Below are 20,350 nucleotides of genomic sequence, written 5' to 3'. Positions count from 1 at the left end.
TGTAACTAAACGATTATATAAATTACCAAAAAGGGAATAGAAAATCCAGAACTGAATAGGTACACGAAATTAGCAATAGTAAATTGGTAAAATTGTAAACAATCATGATGCACATGGTCGTATCATCGTTTGCATTTATGTAAACATCCGCTGCATTGATACGTGGTTAAAAGCTGTCTAGGTACTAATTATTATTAGTACCTACGCTTTCTGATTCATTTAATTATAAAAACAATATTGGTGGTTCTTCATTCATGTTCGATTGTCATTATCGTTACTAAAAAGAACACGACTTCTGAAAAAAGTCTACTCTCCTAAACTAAAATAAACAGACATAAAAATCATATCATTAAATCGAACACTCCAATTTTGTAATACTACTGCTAATATTCAGCATCGTCGTAATTATTATTTTAGCATTGTTCAGGAGTTTGATCTTAGATTGAATACTGAGCGTTGAAAAGAAACAATTAAATAATAAAAATTGCTTGTTTATTTGGTACGAAATATTGTTTCTATGTAGATTCATTAACACAAGCTTCGACAGCTGTTGTTTTCCACAGTCCAAATCACGCGGCGCCAATTTTGTCACTGCTGTTTTCCTTTTTTTTATATGTAGGTATATAACATGTGGTTCAATGTTATTGACAAAAATAGTTCCCGTTTCTAATGTTCCAGTTATTATACGAACTTAATACTATACTACAAAATGGAAAAAATAATCTTATTTAAGTACAACATAGCATGTTTTCTAAATTCAGTAAATAAAGGCAATTTGAATTTGAATTTGAACAAAATTTGAATGTGAATTTAAAAAAACAAAAGTTTCGCAGTTTTCTATAAAAACAGACGTACAAAAATAGCCATTTCTAAAAAGATATTGGATCATTTGTAAATCGTACACGATTTCTCGCAAATCGTAGAATAGATGAAACTATTCGTTTCTACGACATTGGTAACTTTATAGGATTAAGGATATAGGTTTAGCTTTCAGCTAAACTGTTGCTGAATTCACTAAAATATACCTTCAGAAAATTCATGAAAATAATATCCTTTAATATTTATTCTCATGAAAATCAAACTACTTCTCTTTGTGTAACTAAAACTTATCTCTTCACAAGTTTCATCAAATAAATATTATCATAAAAATGCAGTAACGATATCAATCCATAATATTACAAAATCCATCCAACCACTTCTTTGTTCTTTGCTCTAAAAAAACAATAAGTAGTTCAAATATTCCGTAGTCATTTATAAGATGGAACAAGTGGGCTCAAATAGTTTTCTAAGCCTCTCACCCTATAAATATCATTTATCTTTACAAAGGCACAAAAGAGAACTTTCCGACCTATCTGTCGCCAAACGCATATAAATAGTCCCTAAAGTATGAACTTTGTCCAACAACGTCTCAAAGGATCGCTTAAAGCGAGATAAGATTACACTTCCGGCTATTTGCACTACATTAATAGTTTCCTCATGAATAGATACGTATTTAAAGGTCAGCCCATACTTCAAATAGCTGCAATTCTTAGTATTATCCTAAAGAAAGGTCAGCAGAAATCTTTGTAAAGAAAACTAGAATAGACGGTTTCTTGAAGAGACCTAGCCTAGGCATTGACGTCAAATAAAATGCAAATGTTGCTGTGTAGGCGTATATTATTGGAATGTAACACATACCGTTTATCGTAGTTTCGTACAATATTATGTTAAAAACCATAAAAATCAAACCCAATTACTTGTAACGAAAACGATCTTGTACAAATTTTACTCCCTTATTCTATACAAAGTATACAGAACGTTGACGTGACGAGAAACATGAATTTGCTTTGTTTTAGCTGAAATTTGCTCTACTCAGTGGAATTTCGCAGTCTGATTAATTTAAAACTGATATAAAATTTAATGAAGTTACAGTACAATAATAACGAAAAGCTCAGTAAAAACTGAATTAACCGAAAACGAAAGTGAGCTTTTAAGGTCTATTGCATTGATTTGTTGTAGCCAAAATAATTTTATCAGTCGTATTCTAATACTCGTGTTATTATAATCGTGAAAGTATGATTGCTGATGGATTTGAATGGAGTTTGGCACAAAGATCGATTAATAGAGTCTACATTAGGACATTAGCTATTTTTAACAGGAATCAGGATAAACAATATAGTTAGGGAATTAAAAAAATGTTATGAAATACAGTTACAGGAAACGTAAAACAGCTTCTCAAATTAAAATCTTTTATATTTCTTGTGTTTAATTTGTCATTAAAATTTCATTATTTACAAATTTTATAAATACACAGTTAAAATCTTACAAATATGGTATAAACTATGGGTATAAACGAATAAACTATAATAATAAATCAGTCAACTTGAAATTCATGTTTCTCGAGGTTGTCGACTTTTGCAAGATGGAGCTTTGAAATTCATTTTCGTTGTATTTAGAAATAGTAAGTAATATAATTAAAATTTTTTCTCGATATTTTAAATATAAAGCTTCAAAGAATTCTTATAACTAAAAAATGAAGTTAAATACATTTATTAATAAACGACTATTTATTATTTTTAATAAATATTTCTATAATGGACATTTTCCTTTCAGTTATTTCTATATTGTAAAACCACATAACTTCCTTGATTCTTTACCTTGATGTTCCCTTAGGATTGGTGAAAATTTCTCAAGTGAAGGTAGACCGCTAATAGGTCAGCAAATATTTCCTCGAGAACGACCTTCCTTGTGGAATGCTTTTATGGCTTAAAAGTTCTATAACAATACTTATACGGTATACCAGATATAATATTATAATATACTTACATGTACATACAGTAGGTACTTTTATTTGTTCACCAATAATACATGCTTATTATTACTTGAGAATTTCGCTTGTCGATTCATAAATAGTAAACTTTATAATATTACTAGCTGGCCCGGCGAACTTTGTACCGCCCAGTCAATGAATGTCGTGTTACCTTTGGGCTTGGAACTTATTTAGGCTTTGATGAACGGAATACAATGATACAAAATAAATATAGATATAGGTATAATGGCTTTTTATTTCGATGAATAACCTATAGAAATAGAATAAAAAAATAATAACTGATGTAAATACTTTTTAATATTATAACCCTATTTGCTCATTGTTCATTCAACGATATCATCCAAAATTTGCAAGCTTTCCTAAACTATCCAAGCTACGTAGCAGGCTATTATCGAAGAAACTTAACTTAAAAATGTTGGAACTGGTTCAAAAATTTATATGGAAAACGTTTTACGGGTGATAATGTGAAATATACCCAAGGGACGCTGGCGTAAAGTTAGCGAGATGAGATTCCAAACCGTGCCTTCCGCCTTGCCGACCGTCGTCCAAAACTGGTCTCACTAGACACTAGCCCACCTCAGAATTTAATCATGAAAGTCGAATTTGTTCTGTTTCTGCAATCTGTTGTGGTGTTTAGGGACACTCACAAATAATTATATTACATAGGTAGGTACAAAGAGTAACACAAAGTACCTATTATTATTAAAAGTACCTTAGTATGTTTGGAAACGGACAAATTACCTATGTATCGGTTTTAACATTAAATTTTTCTCAATAAAATACGAATTTACTTCTTCCTCCTTTTGTTCTACGAACATAACCTCATATTTAGGTACCTACATATTTAATATGCGACAGAATAATGAACTTTCGTAGAACAGAATGGAATGATACATGCAGGATTACGAAAACTAGCGGACTATTTAGAACCCTGTCATCCCGGACAGATGCTATTATATTTAGATTGCATAAATATTTACCGTTACCCTAGTTAGTGTGTGTATCAGTACGTAGCCCTTGCCCAGTATGAGTTGGCATCAAACAGTAAATAAATTTGTTCTTGGTAACACAGCGAAAATCTATACATATAATAAATCTGTAGAAGGGTCAATTCTGTACATTGAAAATATTGAAAAAATAACTAGCAGGGGGTGTTACTGGATCGATACCAAACCCAAATATGTGATTAAAAAATTTTTTGTCTGTCTGTCTGTCTGTCTGTCTGTCTGTCTGTCTGTCTGTATGTATGTGAAGACATCACGTGAAAACTACCGGTTCGATTTCGATGAAACTTGGTATAATTATACCTTATTATCCTGGGCGTAAAATAGGATACTTTTTATCCTGAAAAAATACGTAGAAAAAAAATTAATCTCAATTTTTCAGTTATCCATAGACGTTGTTCTGTAGTAGGTACCGCGAACACACGTTGCGTATTATTATAGACCTAGCCGTATTTGGGTCCAATAGATATTTAAAAGATGTCATTGTCCGAGTTACTCAAAATGGAGAAATAAACCATCCACGCAAAGACCGACATCCACGCGGACGGAGTCGCGGGCGGAAGCTAGTGTTTAATATTAGTTGTTGCTACAGAGATTGCAGTATGTGTAGATATTACAATTTAATTAGTACCTACTTTAACTTAATAATATTTGTAGAATTAAAAGGATTTATATAATTAAAAAAAATACGAAAGATGGGATGAAAAAGTGATGCGATAAATATTCAAACCTATAGCGTATTATCAACTAATTCCTTACTACAATATTATAAATGCGAAAATGTTTGTTTGTCTTTCTTTCACGTCCCAACTGAGCGATTCTATGGTATGATAGTCGTGAAGATAGATAGCAAGCAGATGTGAAAATAACTTTTTTGCTTTGCTCCAGCAAATTTTTTTTATCATTTTACGAATGAAATAACAAGTACTTAGCTTTTATAAAATTCAGCCAGTGAGTTTACTATAGTGTTCTTAAATCTTTTTAGGGGAGTGTATACTTGTATACTTTTACCATTTATATTTAATACCTTTATACTCTCACTTTATCAAAAACTTTTTTTATTGCAAAACTTCCAACACAAAAACAATCCGTGGTTTAATTTTATTGGTGTTGCGAAGGTGTTGCGATCCTTGTAAGAGCTTTTTGGTAGTTTGACACGCAATGTCTTCGCATTTATTTATTTTGTTATATTTTATTGAAGCTTATTTTAGCATTTACGATGTATATTCAATTTGTAGCGCAAATCTTGTTTCGTATTGTCGGTATAATGAGGTATAAAATATAATGCGTTGATAGTTTGAAATGGTCATTAAAATTTGTAGCTGTTTGTTCTATATGATCATTCAAATAATCTAATAAACTCGATAAAAATGCATATTACATTCATATTGATTATTTTTTGTATTATACGAGGAGAATAGTATTGTAGGTTTATCGTATTATGTGTCACAGAATAATAAAGAATTTCATATTCATAATTTAATAGAAAACCTTAAGAAACAAACTGATACGAACTACGATTTTTTTTTAAGATTATAAAGAGTAAGAGCATTCAGTATTTGTATTCAGTAACAATAAGTGTATCTTTGAATTTACTGTCCATTCTTATCAGTTCATAATAAAACGAAACACAAAATAATGACACATCACATTAGACTTCTTTATAGTATAATCACTGAATTTAAAAATCTGGGACAGTCTCCGTAAAATATAGACTTTGCAAGTAACGACCTTAATACGAATATAGGACTTTATTAGAAAAAGTAATCGATGCTAATTACATTGAAAAACCAGCATATAGTCCAAATAATCCAATATTATTGAATCTTGTGACATTTTATCTGAAGACCTTTCGTATTTTTTATAAGTCATAATACCATTACATAAATTGGGTTTTATCACAAGTAATTTGATTTATGAGGTTATAAATAGATAATTCATGATACTTTACCCAGATGTTGAACAATATAATAACGAAAATAAATAAAAAATAGTCGTATCTACCTATATATTTCGGAGTTCAAACGCAAAAACAATTGATTAGTTAGCAAAAGGAGCCTCAGGTAATATAAATAATATGTAGGGAAGTAACCCATACATAGAGAATTTGTTTTTCGTCTTTGCAATAGATATAGAATGTTATAGAATAGTTTGTTGGTCGAATATTTAAGACCATGTATTGATGTATAAAATAAACGAAAACACTTAATAACAAATTTCATCATTCATTTTTTTGGCCTTTAGAATGTGTATAATATTTTTAATGTTTCAAACTCTCTCGTTACTTCTGCATTTGTTACGTTTAATCAAAATGATGTTTTCTCTGTGTGCCAAAAGATACTGCATATAAATTCATCCGTTTTAGCATAATGAAGAATGTAAACTGAATGCACATGCATAAAAATAGAAAGTACAATTCGATTCATTCCTTACTTGTGTTTATAATAATGTAAACTAAACCTCAGTCATATTTTCTTTAAACTGTACATGCCAATATTTTATACAAATCTATATTGTTTTTGATTTGATGAAATAAAATCGTGTAAAGTATAGAAAGAAAGTAGAATTCAATTCCTACGTATAGAGCATTAGGCAATGACCTAACTAAAAAACAGCGTAATTAATACATACCTACTTACTAACGCATTATCACCAATACAGTTGTTCTCTCTTTCACTCTCACGCACGAGACATAATACATGTCTCACTCATGTACTTCGTAATAACAACTGCCGATTAAAATACAAAAAGAATGTCCAGCCAGGACGCTGAATGGTGCGTGACTAAGTGAGACTCGGGCACTTACCTGAGTTTTTTCTTGCCAAAATAGAGAGCGGGTAACGTATCTAGCTCTTTTATATATCATAGGCATTAGGTAGTGATTAGAGCATTACCGAAATATCAGTCATTAATTTATTAGACTATCGTAGTTTTACAAGTAAATACGTATCTACTTATTTACTTGAATCATGAAATCTGACGAGGCTTAAAATCTCAACTTATTCAATAAAAGTACCCATTCAAATTGCGCCATAAAAATAGAATAATAAAGTATGAATGCCAGCCACGATTCGAATTGGGGTAAAGTGGTCGCCACTCGTCGTTACACATTATGATCTTTCTCTTGAAGTTTTCCATTAGGAAGAACTTTATCTTGTTTTATTATTATTTTATTCAGTTAATCCTCTCCTCCTACTGAAAATCCATGGTTGGTTGGATGATTTACTGATAGTATTAACTTATAATGTCTAGTTAGTCTTTGATAATGATAACAAATACATGAGTAGATTTTATATCGTTTAGTATGTACTTATGGTTATAAGTTATATAGAGGTATCATTTTTTATTTTCTTAAGAATCTGACTGTGTCCCTAATACCTAAACTAATACAGACTAGGTGTAATGCGTTAGTATAGGTACGCATATACGGAATAGTTACCGTCCGACCTGTGACGGTATAGTTACCGTCAGAGGTCGACAAAAAGCTGGTAACTTGTAAGAAATTGACTGTTATAGGTATCTAATTGGTAGGTATAGGTCCTTCTTCGTAATTAAAGCTAATACGGTATAGATTTTTCGATCTAAACGCGTCAGGTCATTCGGAAAGTGACTAATGGATGCCATTTATCAATCTCCTTACTTGGAAGAATTAGAAACTAATGACGCGGACGGCAGATTTGTTAGAACTTTAGCGTAGAAATTATATTTTGCTCCGACATATTAAGAAAAATATAAGAAATAAGAGCTCATATCTTACAAAGGATTTAAAATGACCGCTGGAAAATTGCCTGAGTCCACGTTACCAATCCACAAGTGTGCGAAATCTGCTTGAGTAGGTAATAAAAATAATAAATAGTGTTTTAAATTTGTATCACTCAATTTCGTAAAAGTTTCTTATTTTAACTGAAATTTGTAATATAATTCTTAAAAGATTTCATCATCATCATCATCATCATCAGCCCATATACGTTCCCACTGCTGGGACACGGGCCTCCTATGAGGGTACAGGCCATAATCCACCGCGCTGGTTTAAAAGATTTAACGGCCAAAAAATAAGAGAAATACCTACATTTTTATCAATTATCTTATGAATGTTAACTTTGATGTTCGTCAAGATAAACAGATCAAAATAAAACACAACACGTACAAGACATTCACCTTTTATGTTTAGCATATTATGTAAAAATTCTTTAGACTTCCTTTAATATATCCGTATTTACATATAAATGGATAGCAAGGACAAAGGACGATTTCCTTCAGAGGATTACAATAGGAATTCTTCATACAGCCTCTTGGACTATCCTAAACGGAAAAATAATAAAATGTAGAAAAGAAATTCTCGTTTTTCACGAAATTCCGAAGATCCAATGCTATGTTGTCTAAATAAGAAAATAATAATAATAAATTGACGTATTTTGAGATGTTAGGAGTTCAAGAGTGGAAATTGACGGAGAGCTAATAAAAACAATATAAATCCAGGCAACCACTACGTGAATTAATCTAGATCTATCTATACTAATATTATAAAGAGGAAAGGTGTGTATGTATGTATGTGTGGTTTTCACGCATAAACTACTGGACCGATTTTGATGAAATTTGGCCCAGACAATCTTTTGACCCTGAGAAAGAACATAAGCTACCTTTTATTGCGAAATATGTGCCACGGGCGACGCCGGGGTGGACGGCAGACCGCTAGTTTTTGATAATTTTATAACGGTTCTTACGTCTAAATATATAGCTTATAAACATAATGCGATATTGTCTGCCCCGGTTCCATTATTTTAATGCATAAACATAGTTCATATAACCTAAGTTAATAATTCATTTATCTCCTTAACTAGGAGACAATGTCGCATTTTCTATAAGCTTATTATATCAAATAGCGTTATCGTTATTGAAACGACAACGATACCCAATTTATAGCTAACTCCATACTTTAAATAACGAGAAATAAATTTTCCGAAACAAAACGCAAATCGAGCGAAATAATAACGATGTTTCGATGGTTTTCAAAGAGAAATTATGTAGGAAGTCAGAAACTCAGAAGTGGGATATAAGAGGATCGAATACATTATTATAATGTAGGTATTCTTAGTAATCATTTGGGTAACAACGTGCCTTATTAGATAAACAATTTTGTTATTTTGTTCATCTCGTTTCGTACGTATTGTGACGATACGGAAACAATATACTCAAATGAACAGATAATATATTAAAACATTGAAGAAAGCATCCCCTCTACTTAATTAAATTTGATCAAGTATAATATGTACTTACCTAAGTATTTTGCAACTTACATATATTAATTTCGCAGAGCACGATAAAAGAGTATTAAATTAAATAAACTCTTCCATTGCCAGCGAGATACAATTTCTTGGCAACTATTGGAATTTTAATACAATGCGTGGAAAGATGTACCCTGTATAGCATACATATTGCGGTATATTATTTCACTATTATCTCAGTTTACTAGTTAATATAAAAATAAAATAAACAGTTCTAGTTCCTGTAAACTTACCTACTTGTGTATTAATAAATTTCATAGCTCTACACACAAACAATGCCAAGCGTACAAAATATTGTATCTATAAAAAAATATTATGCCAATTCTATAATTTATTAAAACCAGGACAGATATTTATGTAAATTTCTGCAAAATAACATGCTTGTTATGTTGTAAAAGGCTTATTGACTATTTATCTTGCATAAATAGAAAAATCAATGCAATACAACCCCTCGTTTAAATATTTTACGAATATCTCATGAATTAAAGATTGTTAAGGAAATGATAAAGAATTTTATTTCACGCAGCAACTTCATGTCCTGCCGCCTGCGACATCCGATTCAAATGAGACTTTAGTCAATGAATGAATGAATGAATGAATGAGAGACTTTAGTCAATTAAACCTCCAAGGGTAAAAAAAAGGGATGAAAGTTTGTGCCATGATGATGTATTTTTACTACGCGCACAGAGCTGGCTTATCTATGATAAAAATGAAATATTTCTCATAACGAAATGATATTTCTTTATCTTTTTCTCGTTGAAAATGCAGTCGCCTTACAAAGATAGGTTTCAGGAATAAAATGGACTAAATTAAGAGGAAAGAAAGAATTAAATTATATTACAAACTAGCTAACGTTCTCATCTTTATCCGCGTTAAATAAGACATTTTGCTCTATTACTTGCTGGCTCTTTTACTTTCTTTTAAATAAATTCATTAACTATGCTTGTTCGTGAATATATTAAGATGCATACCTACTGCATAGTCCGAATTTAATAAAGAAAAATTGTTCACGTTTATTTACAAACAAATAAAGACGAGATATAATACTAGGTATTGCTACACTATGAATTTAAACATTGGAAGTATGAACCTATTCTTTGTACAAATAACTTTAAAAAATTCTAAAGAAAGAACATAATATCTATTTTTATCTATACCTTAGATCTACACATTCATATTATAAAGAGCAAAGGCTTTTTGCGTATTGTATAGAGATAAACTTATACTATATACTTATTACTATATGAATATTTGATTAGGCACAGATAACCCCCTTTTTTTCAGGTTATTGCTCTTTTGTCTATTGAATAGAAAAATACGTTGCCATGTGAAATAAATTGGTAAAAACGCTTCATTATCTTTTTAGTATTTGATACATTATATATTTCGCGATAACAAAGGACACAAAACTTATCTCTGGCCACTCGAAACTCATTAAGGGATTTTAGATAATATGGGATCGCTGCCATTGTTCCAAAATTTAACAGCTAATTATGTCCTCCGTTATTTAACATTAGATTTAATCGCCCTTATTATATTGGTATATTAGTATCTTCTAACATTAGGTAATTGTTTATTTGTAGAAATTATTTCGGCAATAAAATGATGTACATTATGTATGTGTACATTGGGTAACTTACAATTTAAAAACATTAAATTGATAGCATTTGAAGGATTAAAAAACTCTTTTTAGCAGTGATCAGTCTAAAAATTCAAATAGAATTGTATTTTTAGACTGATGAAAATCACAAACATAAGAAAAAGAGTCCACGCAAATGAAAGTTCCACCACACACTATCTAACTAACACATTGTTACAAGTTACGAGCTTTTTACTTTTGGCGCCAATTAATAAATTTGCGTCGTTAAAGCACTCCCGGAGTTGCCAATTTTAAATTACACCGAGTGCTTTAATTATGAAAGTGTCAAAATTTAAGTCGACGTATTTGACAAGGGTTGTGGTTGTTTTTGGCAGTCAATAAATATTTCGATAGCCCATTGAGTGATAACATCTTTAACCTTTATCTTACCAACGACATGCTATACTATTATATAAACTCTGAATGTAAAATTAATACCTAATGAAATTTGTCTGAAACGGCGACCTGTGACAGGGTCCAGGGTCCAGACACGCCGCAGAACGTTTTATAAATTGATGAGAAATATATAAATGTTCCCGATTGAAAGCAAACCTATCTGTTAGATCCTAGATAAATTGACATACGGGTTAGGATGATTATACCTATAAAAGAAACCGTTGGAACGCAATCCAGGGAAATGAACGTTCGGTTATGGTTATTCTTGTATGGTCATCTCAAATAATGTTTTCTATTTAGACTAGATTTGTAACGAAAATGTGTTTGGTTTGAAACATTTTATATAGGTAATTTGGTATATTAATTTATGTATGGTAGGTATCACTTCGATGGAAAACCAGATGGACGTAGAAATCGTGGAAGACCAAAGCTCCGTTGGTTGGATGGCGTGGAACAGGACTTAAAGACGATAGATGTGAAAAATTGGAGAACCCGGGCAAAGGATCGAGATGTCTGGAAGAAAATACTAGACCAGGTCAAGGCCCACTCGCGGCTGTAGAGCCTCAGATAATGATGATGATGATGAGGTATTACACTTTGTATAAAGCAATGAGAGGAGTATATAGAATTGGTGTTTCGTTATTGCTTTGAAAATATAACTATTATATTTGGGATTAAACATTTCTCCAATATCTGACGGTTTATCCCCACGAATAAATTTTCACACAGATTGTCCATTTTTTGCAAAACTGTGTGAAATGCAAATTTTATGGCAACACATACCTTATGGCTAGATTGGTAAATTTTGTGTATCGAGAGCTGTTGGTGTGAATATTTTTTATCTGTATTTTTTAACAGGACCGAATAACTTTACGTATGTATGTATTTATTATATTATTTTTTATATTTATCTGTAATTAAAATATATATAATTTATTTCAACAAATCTGTTTTTTAATTGCCCAATTTGCTTGTTCAGCTATTCAGAATAGCTAAGTTCAATAAGAATAGCTAATTTCGTAGACGTAGTAAACACTTTACTTTGATTTGTTTGAAAATAATATATTTTTTACAGTTAGTTCTTAAATCAACTTAATTAGACACTTTGATATACATTCTCAATTTAGTACCTACCACAGGTACCTACCTACAAACAATCAAACTTAAATTATTATAATAAGTTCTTATAATAAATTGTTTTTGAAAAAATATGATAGTACTTTACACCATACTGGTCGGTTACTATACTCAGCAATCACTAAGATCTAACTGAAATAATCGTGTTATATGGACCTAAGTATTACATGGCCTATAGTATTATATTATCCGACTATAATGTGTAATTCACTAAATATTGCATATAAAATATCATTGAACAACCAATTAATTTCCCTTATAAGAAATTGATTACACTATAAGGTATAAAGCTGTACATTCAATTTAATTATCTACCAGATAGCAAATTTAGAAACGTCTAATGACGAAGTCTAAGTTCAAGACTCAAGTGCCGATAAATCACAAAGTGGCACTCTAAGGGTTCATACGCACTATGCGGGTAGCCGCATTGCGGGTAGCCGTCCGGCTGACCGCAGGATGCGGTTGCGAATGCGGCCAGCCGGACGGCTACCCGCAATGCGGCTACCCGCATAGTGCGGTTGAAGAACCGTTGCGATTTGCGGTCATGTCGATCCATTTCAAAGATGGAAAGGAAGAAGTTGCAGCTATTTACTACATTTACACACGTTACGTATAGAAGAAAAGCAAAGAAAGAAGTACTGGGTGCATCCTTATTTGCAAACACGAGATGAGAGCAAGCATTTTGCAACCACGTGCACACACTCACTCAATGGCGGGCAGCCGCAGACTGAACCGCACAGTGCGTATAGCAACCGTCCGGCTGGCCGTCACTCGGGCCGCAGCTCTCCGAGCAACCGGAGCGGTCTGCGGGTAGCCGCATCGCAGTGCGCATAGAAATGAATATTACGTACATAATTGTGCTTGCGGTCAGCCGGACGGCTACCCGCATAGTGCGTATGAACCCTAAAAACAACAGTTTTCATTCCGTCTACAGTTTTAATACTACAAAATTAAATTCAGAGAGTTTATGGAAACATATACATTACTTAATTAAAAGCTTTTACAGAAAACGCGTTTACGTTAAAAAGTTTATAAAAACAGTCAGAACATTTTTAAACTTGGCTGGCTTTATGCTAGTGTAGCCGTGCAGATAGTGTTAGTATAGCAAAATAAAACAATATTTTCTTTGAGTTTTATCGAAAACAAAATAAATTACCACAAATTAAGTAGGTATGCGCTTTTCTGTAAAGATAAAATTAACACAGGCCGATTACGTATAGGTACTCTGTATTTACTTAACAATGATAGTAAGCTAAGATCTTCATTAATTTGACACAATTATTATAAATTAAAAATTTAACAAATTCAAGTCTATAATATAAAAATGAATCGCAAAATGTGTTGGTAAGCGCGTAACTCGAGAACGGCTAACCCGTTAATTAATATTCCTTGAAGTACGAGGATGGTTCTTAGAGGAAAGTAAACGTAAACAAGTACCACAGGCGAAGCCGGAAGAACGTTAGATGTAAAATAGATTCACCTAATCGAAAGTTGGATAACATACAACCACAAAATAATACGATTGAATTGAGAGCCTCTTTTTTAGTCGGTTAAAAAAGCTTTCTAGGAATATTAATTGTTCAAGTAGGTATGTATACTATTTAGAAGAACATTCCGCTTAAGGATTATGCCTTAATTCTGAACTTATTATTATAACAACAGAACTTCGAAAACTTCTAATGTAGTCGCAGCCGTCGTAACGAAGGAAATTTTAATTAAAAGTCGGTTATACTATTTTTTTTTTTAATCTAATTAAAACATTTTATATAGAACCGTTAAATAAAACAAAACCTAACCCTTTTAATACCTATCTACTACCTAAGTCCTAATTAATAACCTATTGTTAATGAAAAGGACTTCAAGAGAGTAATTTGAGTATCAAAATTCGTATTTTGTCTCATGTTAGTACGAAATTCGCACAACTGACAGTCCCAAATTGAAAAGTTACACAATGTTTGATTACAACAGAAAATTTACATGTATTGTCAGGAGTTTTAATGGAACACGAAATTACATGATTTTACATTAGCTTGCGGAAGTTCTAATAAGGTCTAGGTACCTTTTTAGTTTTGTGGTTATATCGATGACGTTTACAGCTCGTTTATATTTTTAATGATTATATTTCTGTCCTCTACATTTGTGTGAGAGTTTGTGTGTCTATATATCAGTATTCTTAGATGTATCGTATGAAAATTCCATAAACATACAACTACAAAGTAGTTCTTCTCTTGAAATGTATGTTCAATTAAATATGTGCGGGCAGACTTGTCCGTGATCAAGTTACGGGTGTGCTTTGAAAGTCACTAAACAGTCACCTGTCAAGTAGATATAGTTCATCCAAATCCGTCCAATAGTTACGCGACAGAGTATCAAATACATCATAAAAAAATTTCGCGTTTAAAACATGATAAGGATTACATGACAATATTGCGGATGAAATATGTAGGATATTGGAAAAACGATACAACGATCCTGGTTCGAAAAACTCTTTGATTTTCGTAGTTTCAAATACTACGCCTGGCTTGGCCTAAAATTCGGTCTAAATCGCTGGACATGTTCCGCGCGGACGTTACGAAAAATACCCCTGTTTATTACTAGGCTCATAACGTATACATAGACAAACTTTTCATAAATTGCGTGTACTGAGAGACTTTAAACAGAATGAGTAAAATAAATTGGATAGTCGTGGCGACGGCGAGTGAATGGCCAGTAAGTCCAGTCTCCAAGGTGTCTCTCAAAGCTCTAAGCTTGCCAAACGCTTACATATTTTTCTATTGTTTCACTTATTTATTTTTACTACAAATATTAGTGCAGTTACCGAAGTACAATAAGTTTACCTATATTTATGCAGGCAAATAGGTTAGGTATGTGTATAATTTGGTACTTTTTGGACATAGGAATACCTACAATTTATTCAAGGCAGTTGAAGAATAAAAATATTCATCGGAAAAGTCATGTAGGGTGATAGCAAAGTAAATGAACTAGAACAAAACTAGATCACACTTAGAAAAAAAATTCTAACGAAAATTCATGAGTCGCTAGTCGAGTCGCATTTAAAAAATTGAGCAGATGTGAGCTTTTTTTGCAGTTTGCATGGAATCAATTCATTTTTACGGAAACTTCCTTAGTGCAGATAATATAATACTGCAGTAGGGTTCGCTTGCGTATAATAATAATCCGCCCTTGCCGATTTCGGCTACAGCGACTGCTATGTATCGTCAATACGGTGGCTCAACCCCTGTCGCGTGCTTGCAGGTGGCTGATGTAGCCAACTTTGGCGAGAAATGTACGCACAACGTGACATATTTAGGACATGTCAAAACACCTCAGTGATAATAAATTGCTTACGTTAAACCCAAAAATAGAATACATACAAATCTGAAATATTATTTGTTTCTTCCAATTTTCAAACAGACAGTTGATAATTTTTTTAAATAGATCTATCTGTATATTTCGCAATCATCAATTAAGTTCCTGGACATTATAGTTGATGAAAATAAAAAAGTCATTCCGCCAACTCCACCTGCCCGTAAATAAATTCAACAGAGTAATAGATACAAAATACATCTTCCTTACAAACTACAAAGGAAATGGAAACTTCAGAAATGCCACTTCAGGGAGCACAAAACTATTAATCTTGAACCTCTTGTGTTATTAACGAGAATATAATTGCAGCTAAGCAGTTTTATGATAATGAAAGCTATCTTGTAGAATCTGTACCAGATTTACACGAAATTGTACAATTTTTGCTATAATTAATTTTAATAAAAGTAAATAGTAACGTTATCTCTACATAGTATAAAACAAAGTCACTTTCTCTGTCCCTATGTCCCTTTGCACCTATGCTTAAATCTTTCAAACTACGCAACGGAGTTTGATGCGGTTGTTTTTTTTAATATGTAGATAGAGTGATTCAGAGGAAGGTTTTAGTACTTAATATAATTTATTAGGTTTAAGTCAAAGCGGACGAAGCCGAGGGCGGTAAGCTAGTAAGGTCTAAATCAGAAGAAAAAATAATGTACCTAAAACAAATATATTTTCAGGGCAATGATACCTAGGCAATTAATAAATTATTATGATTATAAAATTATAAAATCATTTCTACCAATTTTCAAATAGTTCAGATGATTTATTTACCATTTCAAAATAGTAAGTAGATAGAGCAGTCGTTACTATTACTCTTAACATATATTTTTTACTCAAATCTATTTTATTTAAAAAATTAGACTGAGTCAGTAGCAAGACTGAATGATATCAACCACAAATTTGTTATTCCGAATTTCTTAAAACTCTGAAATGGCGCATAAAATTTGGAATGTTTATAAAACATAAAAAAAAAATCCTGATTCACGCGAAATACTTACCGAACAACAACAAAAGAAGATCGCTTACAGCCAAACTAAACAGATAATAATTTGTAGCCGTGTGCAAGCCGGGGTTCCGTATAATCACTACGCACACACACACATTACCAATAACCCCAGTTAAAAAAATAACCACTAACACGAAACTAATGGGGATTATTTCTTTTAATGGCAGCCGTCGAGATCCCATTATCCACCATAACATTTCTTCCTCGGTACAATCAAAGTTCGACAAATTATTGCAACGATTATAAAAGTCTTCGTACGTTTCATTTTGGCGGAGGAAAACTTGCGAATCCATTTTTGAATAAGTTTACATTTGTTTTTAATTACGAATGGTCACGAGCTTTTGAAATTCGAATGTCATTTTAACTTTTTTTTTTGCGTTTTGGAAATTGCCAGAAATACAATTGAAAAAAAAAATTTTTATTAATAAATTGTTTTTATATTTGTAACATTGAATTCACTACGATACTGAGAATATAATGTGTTTCTATACAGACGTCCTCTCCGCACAGATTTACCGCGAACACTGCTATTGAAAGCTGAAAATTTCATTGAGAAACGCAGCTACGGTGTACCTAAAAGCGTAGAAAACTTTTATACTCAAATACAGTCAAATACAATAGGTACATTGTACTCATAGTACTGAACAAGGTACTGAACATCTCTATTATGTAGATTATGTATGTCTGAGCGAAACGTATAAATAAAGAGTATATCTTACCTATTTAAAGTTTCAAATTTCAATAATATTTAAAAACTGAATAATCTTGTAAATTTCTTCAATTTGGACCAATTTACCATTGATGACGATGTTGAATACGTGATTAAATTTTAACGAGAAACCTATAGTAATAAAATATGAACAAAAAGGAAAGCGAAGTTTAATTTTAGGAACCTAATATTAAACTGAAATTTTGTTATTTAGAAAGAGTTTATAAGTATTTATTAACTGCTCAGAATTTCAAGTTGAAATTTTGTTAAAAATAAAAATTACTTTATATACCAGCTTCTTCAGGCTTAATCTATCACAATAATACATATTTCATGATTTAGGAAGAACTATAATAAAAATTCATCGTAACAGGAAGAAACCGCTCACAACGCGAACACAACAAGTTGAAAGTTCAGAAGCCTGTCCCTATTTGACTACAATTATGCTAATATGACCTTTATTGTCCCGAATTCAAACACCTGTTTTACATAATCACTGTTTTTATTAGTACATATGTTATTTGTAGTTGCTCTTTTGTAGATAATCACTATTGGAATTTGGACTATATACTTATAGTAAATTCATATAAACAGCTGAATGTTTAAAAAATCAGACGAAAACCTGTTGAATAAAGAACAAGTGATAACTACGTTAAAAACAACCGACTTCAAACTTGCACTTGCAACATTTACAAATACAGACAAAAATGCTCATAAAATAAAAACTACTGGGCCTATCAAAATAAAATTTTTATGGGACCAATTCGACACCATTCCGCATCGAACAAAAAAAGAATCACGTAAATCGGTTCAGAAACCTCGGAGTAATCGGTGTACATACATAAAAAAAACACATACCGGCCGAATTGATAACCTCCTCCTTTTTTTGAAGTCGGTTAAAAATAAGTTTGAGATGATTGGTTTTATAATGTTATGTGAAGCAGTGTTGAAAAAAAACAAGACAAAATGTAAGGCGCTAAGCTTAGCCTTTCAAATTAAACTTTAAGCTCAAATTTTAAAGCTTAAGCTTTTAGTAAAAAAAGTTTCCAGTAATTAGAACTAGTACCGCAGAGTAACTTACTACCTAGTACTATAGGAATATGAATGTCTCTCTCACAAATAATGCATTAACGAATAAGTAGGTACCTAATCATTAAAATTACTTTATAAAACGAAATAAATAAATTCGAATGAAGTATTAATATGCAATGACGTCCTAATTAGGTAAAAACTGTGGGTAAAAATGTATAATAGTCATCCATACTAATACTAGCGGTCCGCCCCGGCTTCGCCCGTGGTACATATTAACGTTTTCTCTACATAAGAACCATCCTCGTACTTCAAGGAATATAATAAAAAAAGAATTATCGAAATCGGTTCAGCCGTTCTCGAGTTATGGAATTACAACGAAAAGTGGCATTGATTTTTATATATTAGACTAGCGGTCCGCCCCGGCTTCGCCCGTGGTACATATTAACGTTTTCTCTACATAAGAACCATCCTCGTACTTCAAGGAATATAATAAAAAAAGAATTATCGAAATCGGTTCAGCCGTTCTCGAGTTATGGAATTACAACGAAAAGTGGCATTGATTTTTATATATTAGAGAAGATTATAAATGCGAAAGTAACTCTGTCTGTCTGTCTGTTACCTACTCAATCACGCCTAAACTACTGAACCAATTTTCATGAAATTTGGTATGGAGATATTTTGATACCCGAGAAAGGACATAGGCTACTTTTTATCCCGGGAAAATGACGCAATCCCGGAAATCCCACGGGAACGGGAACTATGCGGGTTTTTCTATGACTGCGCGGGCGAAGCCGCGGCCGGAAATCTAGTTCGTAATAATTCTGAAATTTACCATTATTTAATCTTTAGATTCCTTTCTATATAATAAAACTATCTCAAACCTTATTTTTATTAGAAAAACATTGTCGTTCAGTGGATTTTTCCTTTTTCTTCTTTTATCCCTTCATTCCATTAACATTGTATTGGATGAAAAACATTCACTAACGAATTCTCGTAAGTATATTATATAAATTGAAAATATTTATGAGGAATAAAAATAGTTTGGCACAAAATACTACTAGGATTTGGCAAAAGTTTCTAGTTCAGAGACCCCGCTGGTAGACGTGGATAAACCGCGTTAAACAAACTTTACTCATTTGAAAGTATATTAAACAATTTTGATACTTGCCCAAAAGTGTATGGAGATAATTGCCGGGTTTGAATGACTTATCAGTTATCTATACTTATCTTTAATCTATACTAATATTATAAAGCTGAAGAGTTTGTTTGTATGTTTCTTTGTTTGTTTGAACGACGTATCTCAGGATTTCAGGAACTACCGGTCCGATTTGAAAAATTCTTTCGGTGTTAGATAGCCCATTTATCGAGGAAGGCTATAGGCTGTATTGTATATAGGGTTGCCAGATGGCCGGGATTTCCAGGATTGTCCCGTAATTTTGCGTGTTGTCCCGTGTCCAGTCATTTTACTTTGCTGTCTCGGAATGAAAAAATACTAGTTTTTTACAAAGTTACTACGGCTGCAAAAGTCAAATCAAACATAGCGTTCTCGCGCTGCGTTAGGTGAGCAAGGGTAGGGGTGGGCCGTCACTTTACCTCCCGTCACTTTAACTCGCGTCACTTTTACTCCCGTCACTTTAACGTGCGTCACTTTAACTCCCGTCACTTTAACTTCCGCCACTTTACCTTCCGTCACTTTTGTCATTCGTTATTTTAAACTACATTTAAAGTTTCCCTTTATTATCTATAAGTATCTATTCCCTAAATTGAAATAATTTTGACCAACTTTCACTTTAGCTTTTACTCCCGCTACTTTAACTCGGTTCACTTTACCTCCCGTCAGTTAAACTCGCGTCACTTTAACTCGCGTCACTTTACCTCCCGTTACTTTACCTCCCTTCACTTTTGTCATTCGTTATTTTAAACTATATTTAAAGTTTCCCTTTATTATCTATTCCCTCCCTATTTCG

The 20,350-nt window shown here is 32.2% G+C and overlaps 1 protein-coding gene across 1 annotated transcript in view; it reads right to left on the bottom strand.

Annotated features, from left to right (window-relative positions):
• Positions 1–16,968, bottom strand: part of LOC123701410 (neuropeptides capa receptor-like) — a 43,050-nt gene extending 26,082 nt beyond the window's left edge. Inside the window, exon 1 of the mRNA XM_045648873.1 lies at positions 16,635–16,968. Coding sequence (XP_045504829.1) covers positions 16,635–16,935 — 301 coding nt within the window. The 5' untranslated portion in view covers positions 16,936–16,968. The remainder of the gene's footprint in view (positions 1–16,634) is intronic.
• Positions 16,969–20,350: the final 3,382 nt, after the last annotated feature.

Source organism: Colias croceus, chromosome 21 (assembly GCF_905220415.1).
Source record: "Colias croceus chromosome 21, ilColCroc2.1".
Classification (NCBI taxonomy): Eukaryota; Metazoa; Arthropoda; class Insecta; order Lepidoptera; family Pieridae; genus Colias; species Colias croceus.
The sequence above is the reverse complement of the archived record's forward strand: the minus strand, read 5'-3'. Positions and strand labels throughout refer to the sequence as shown.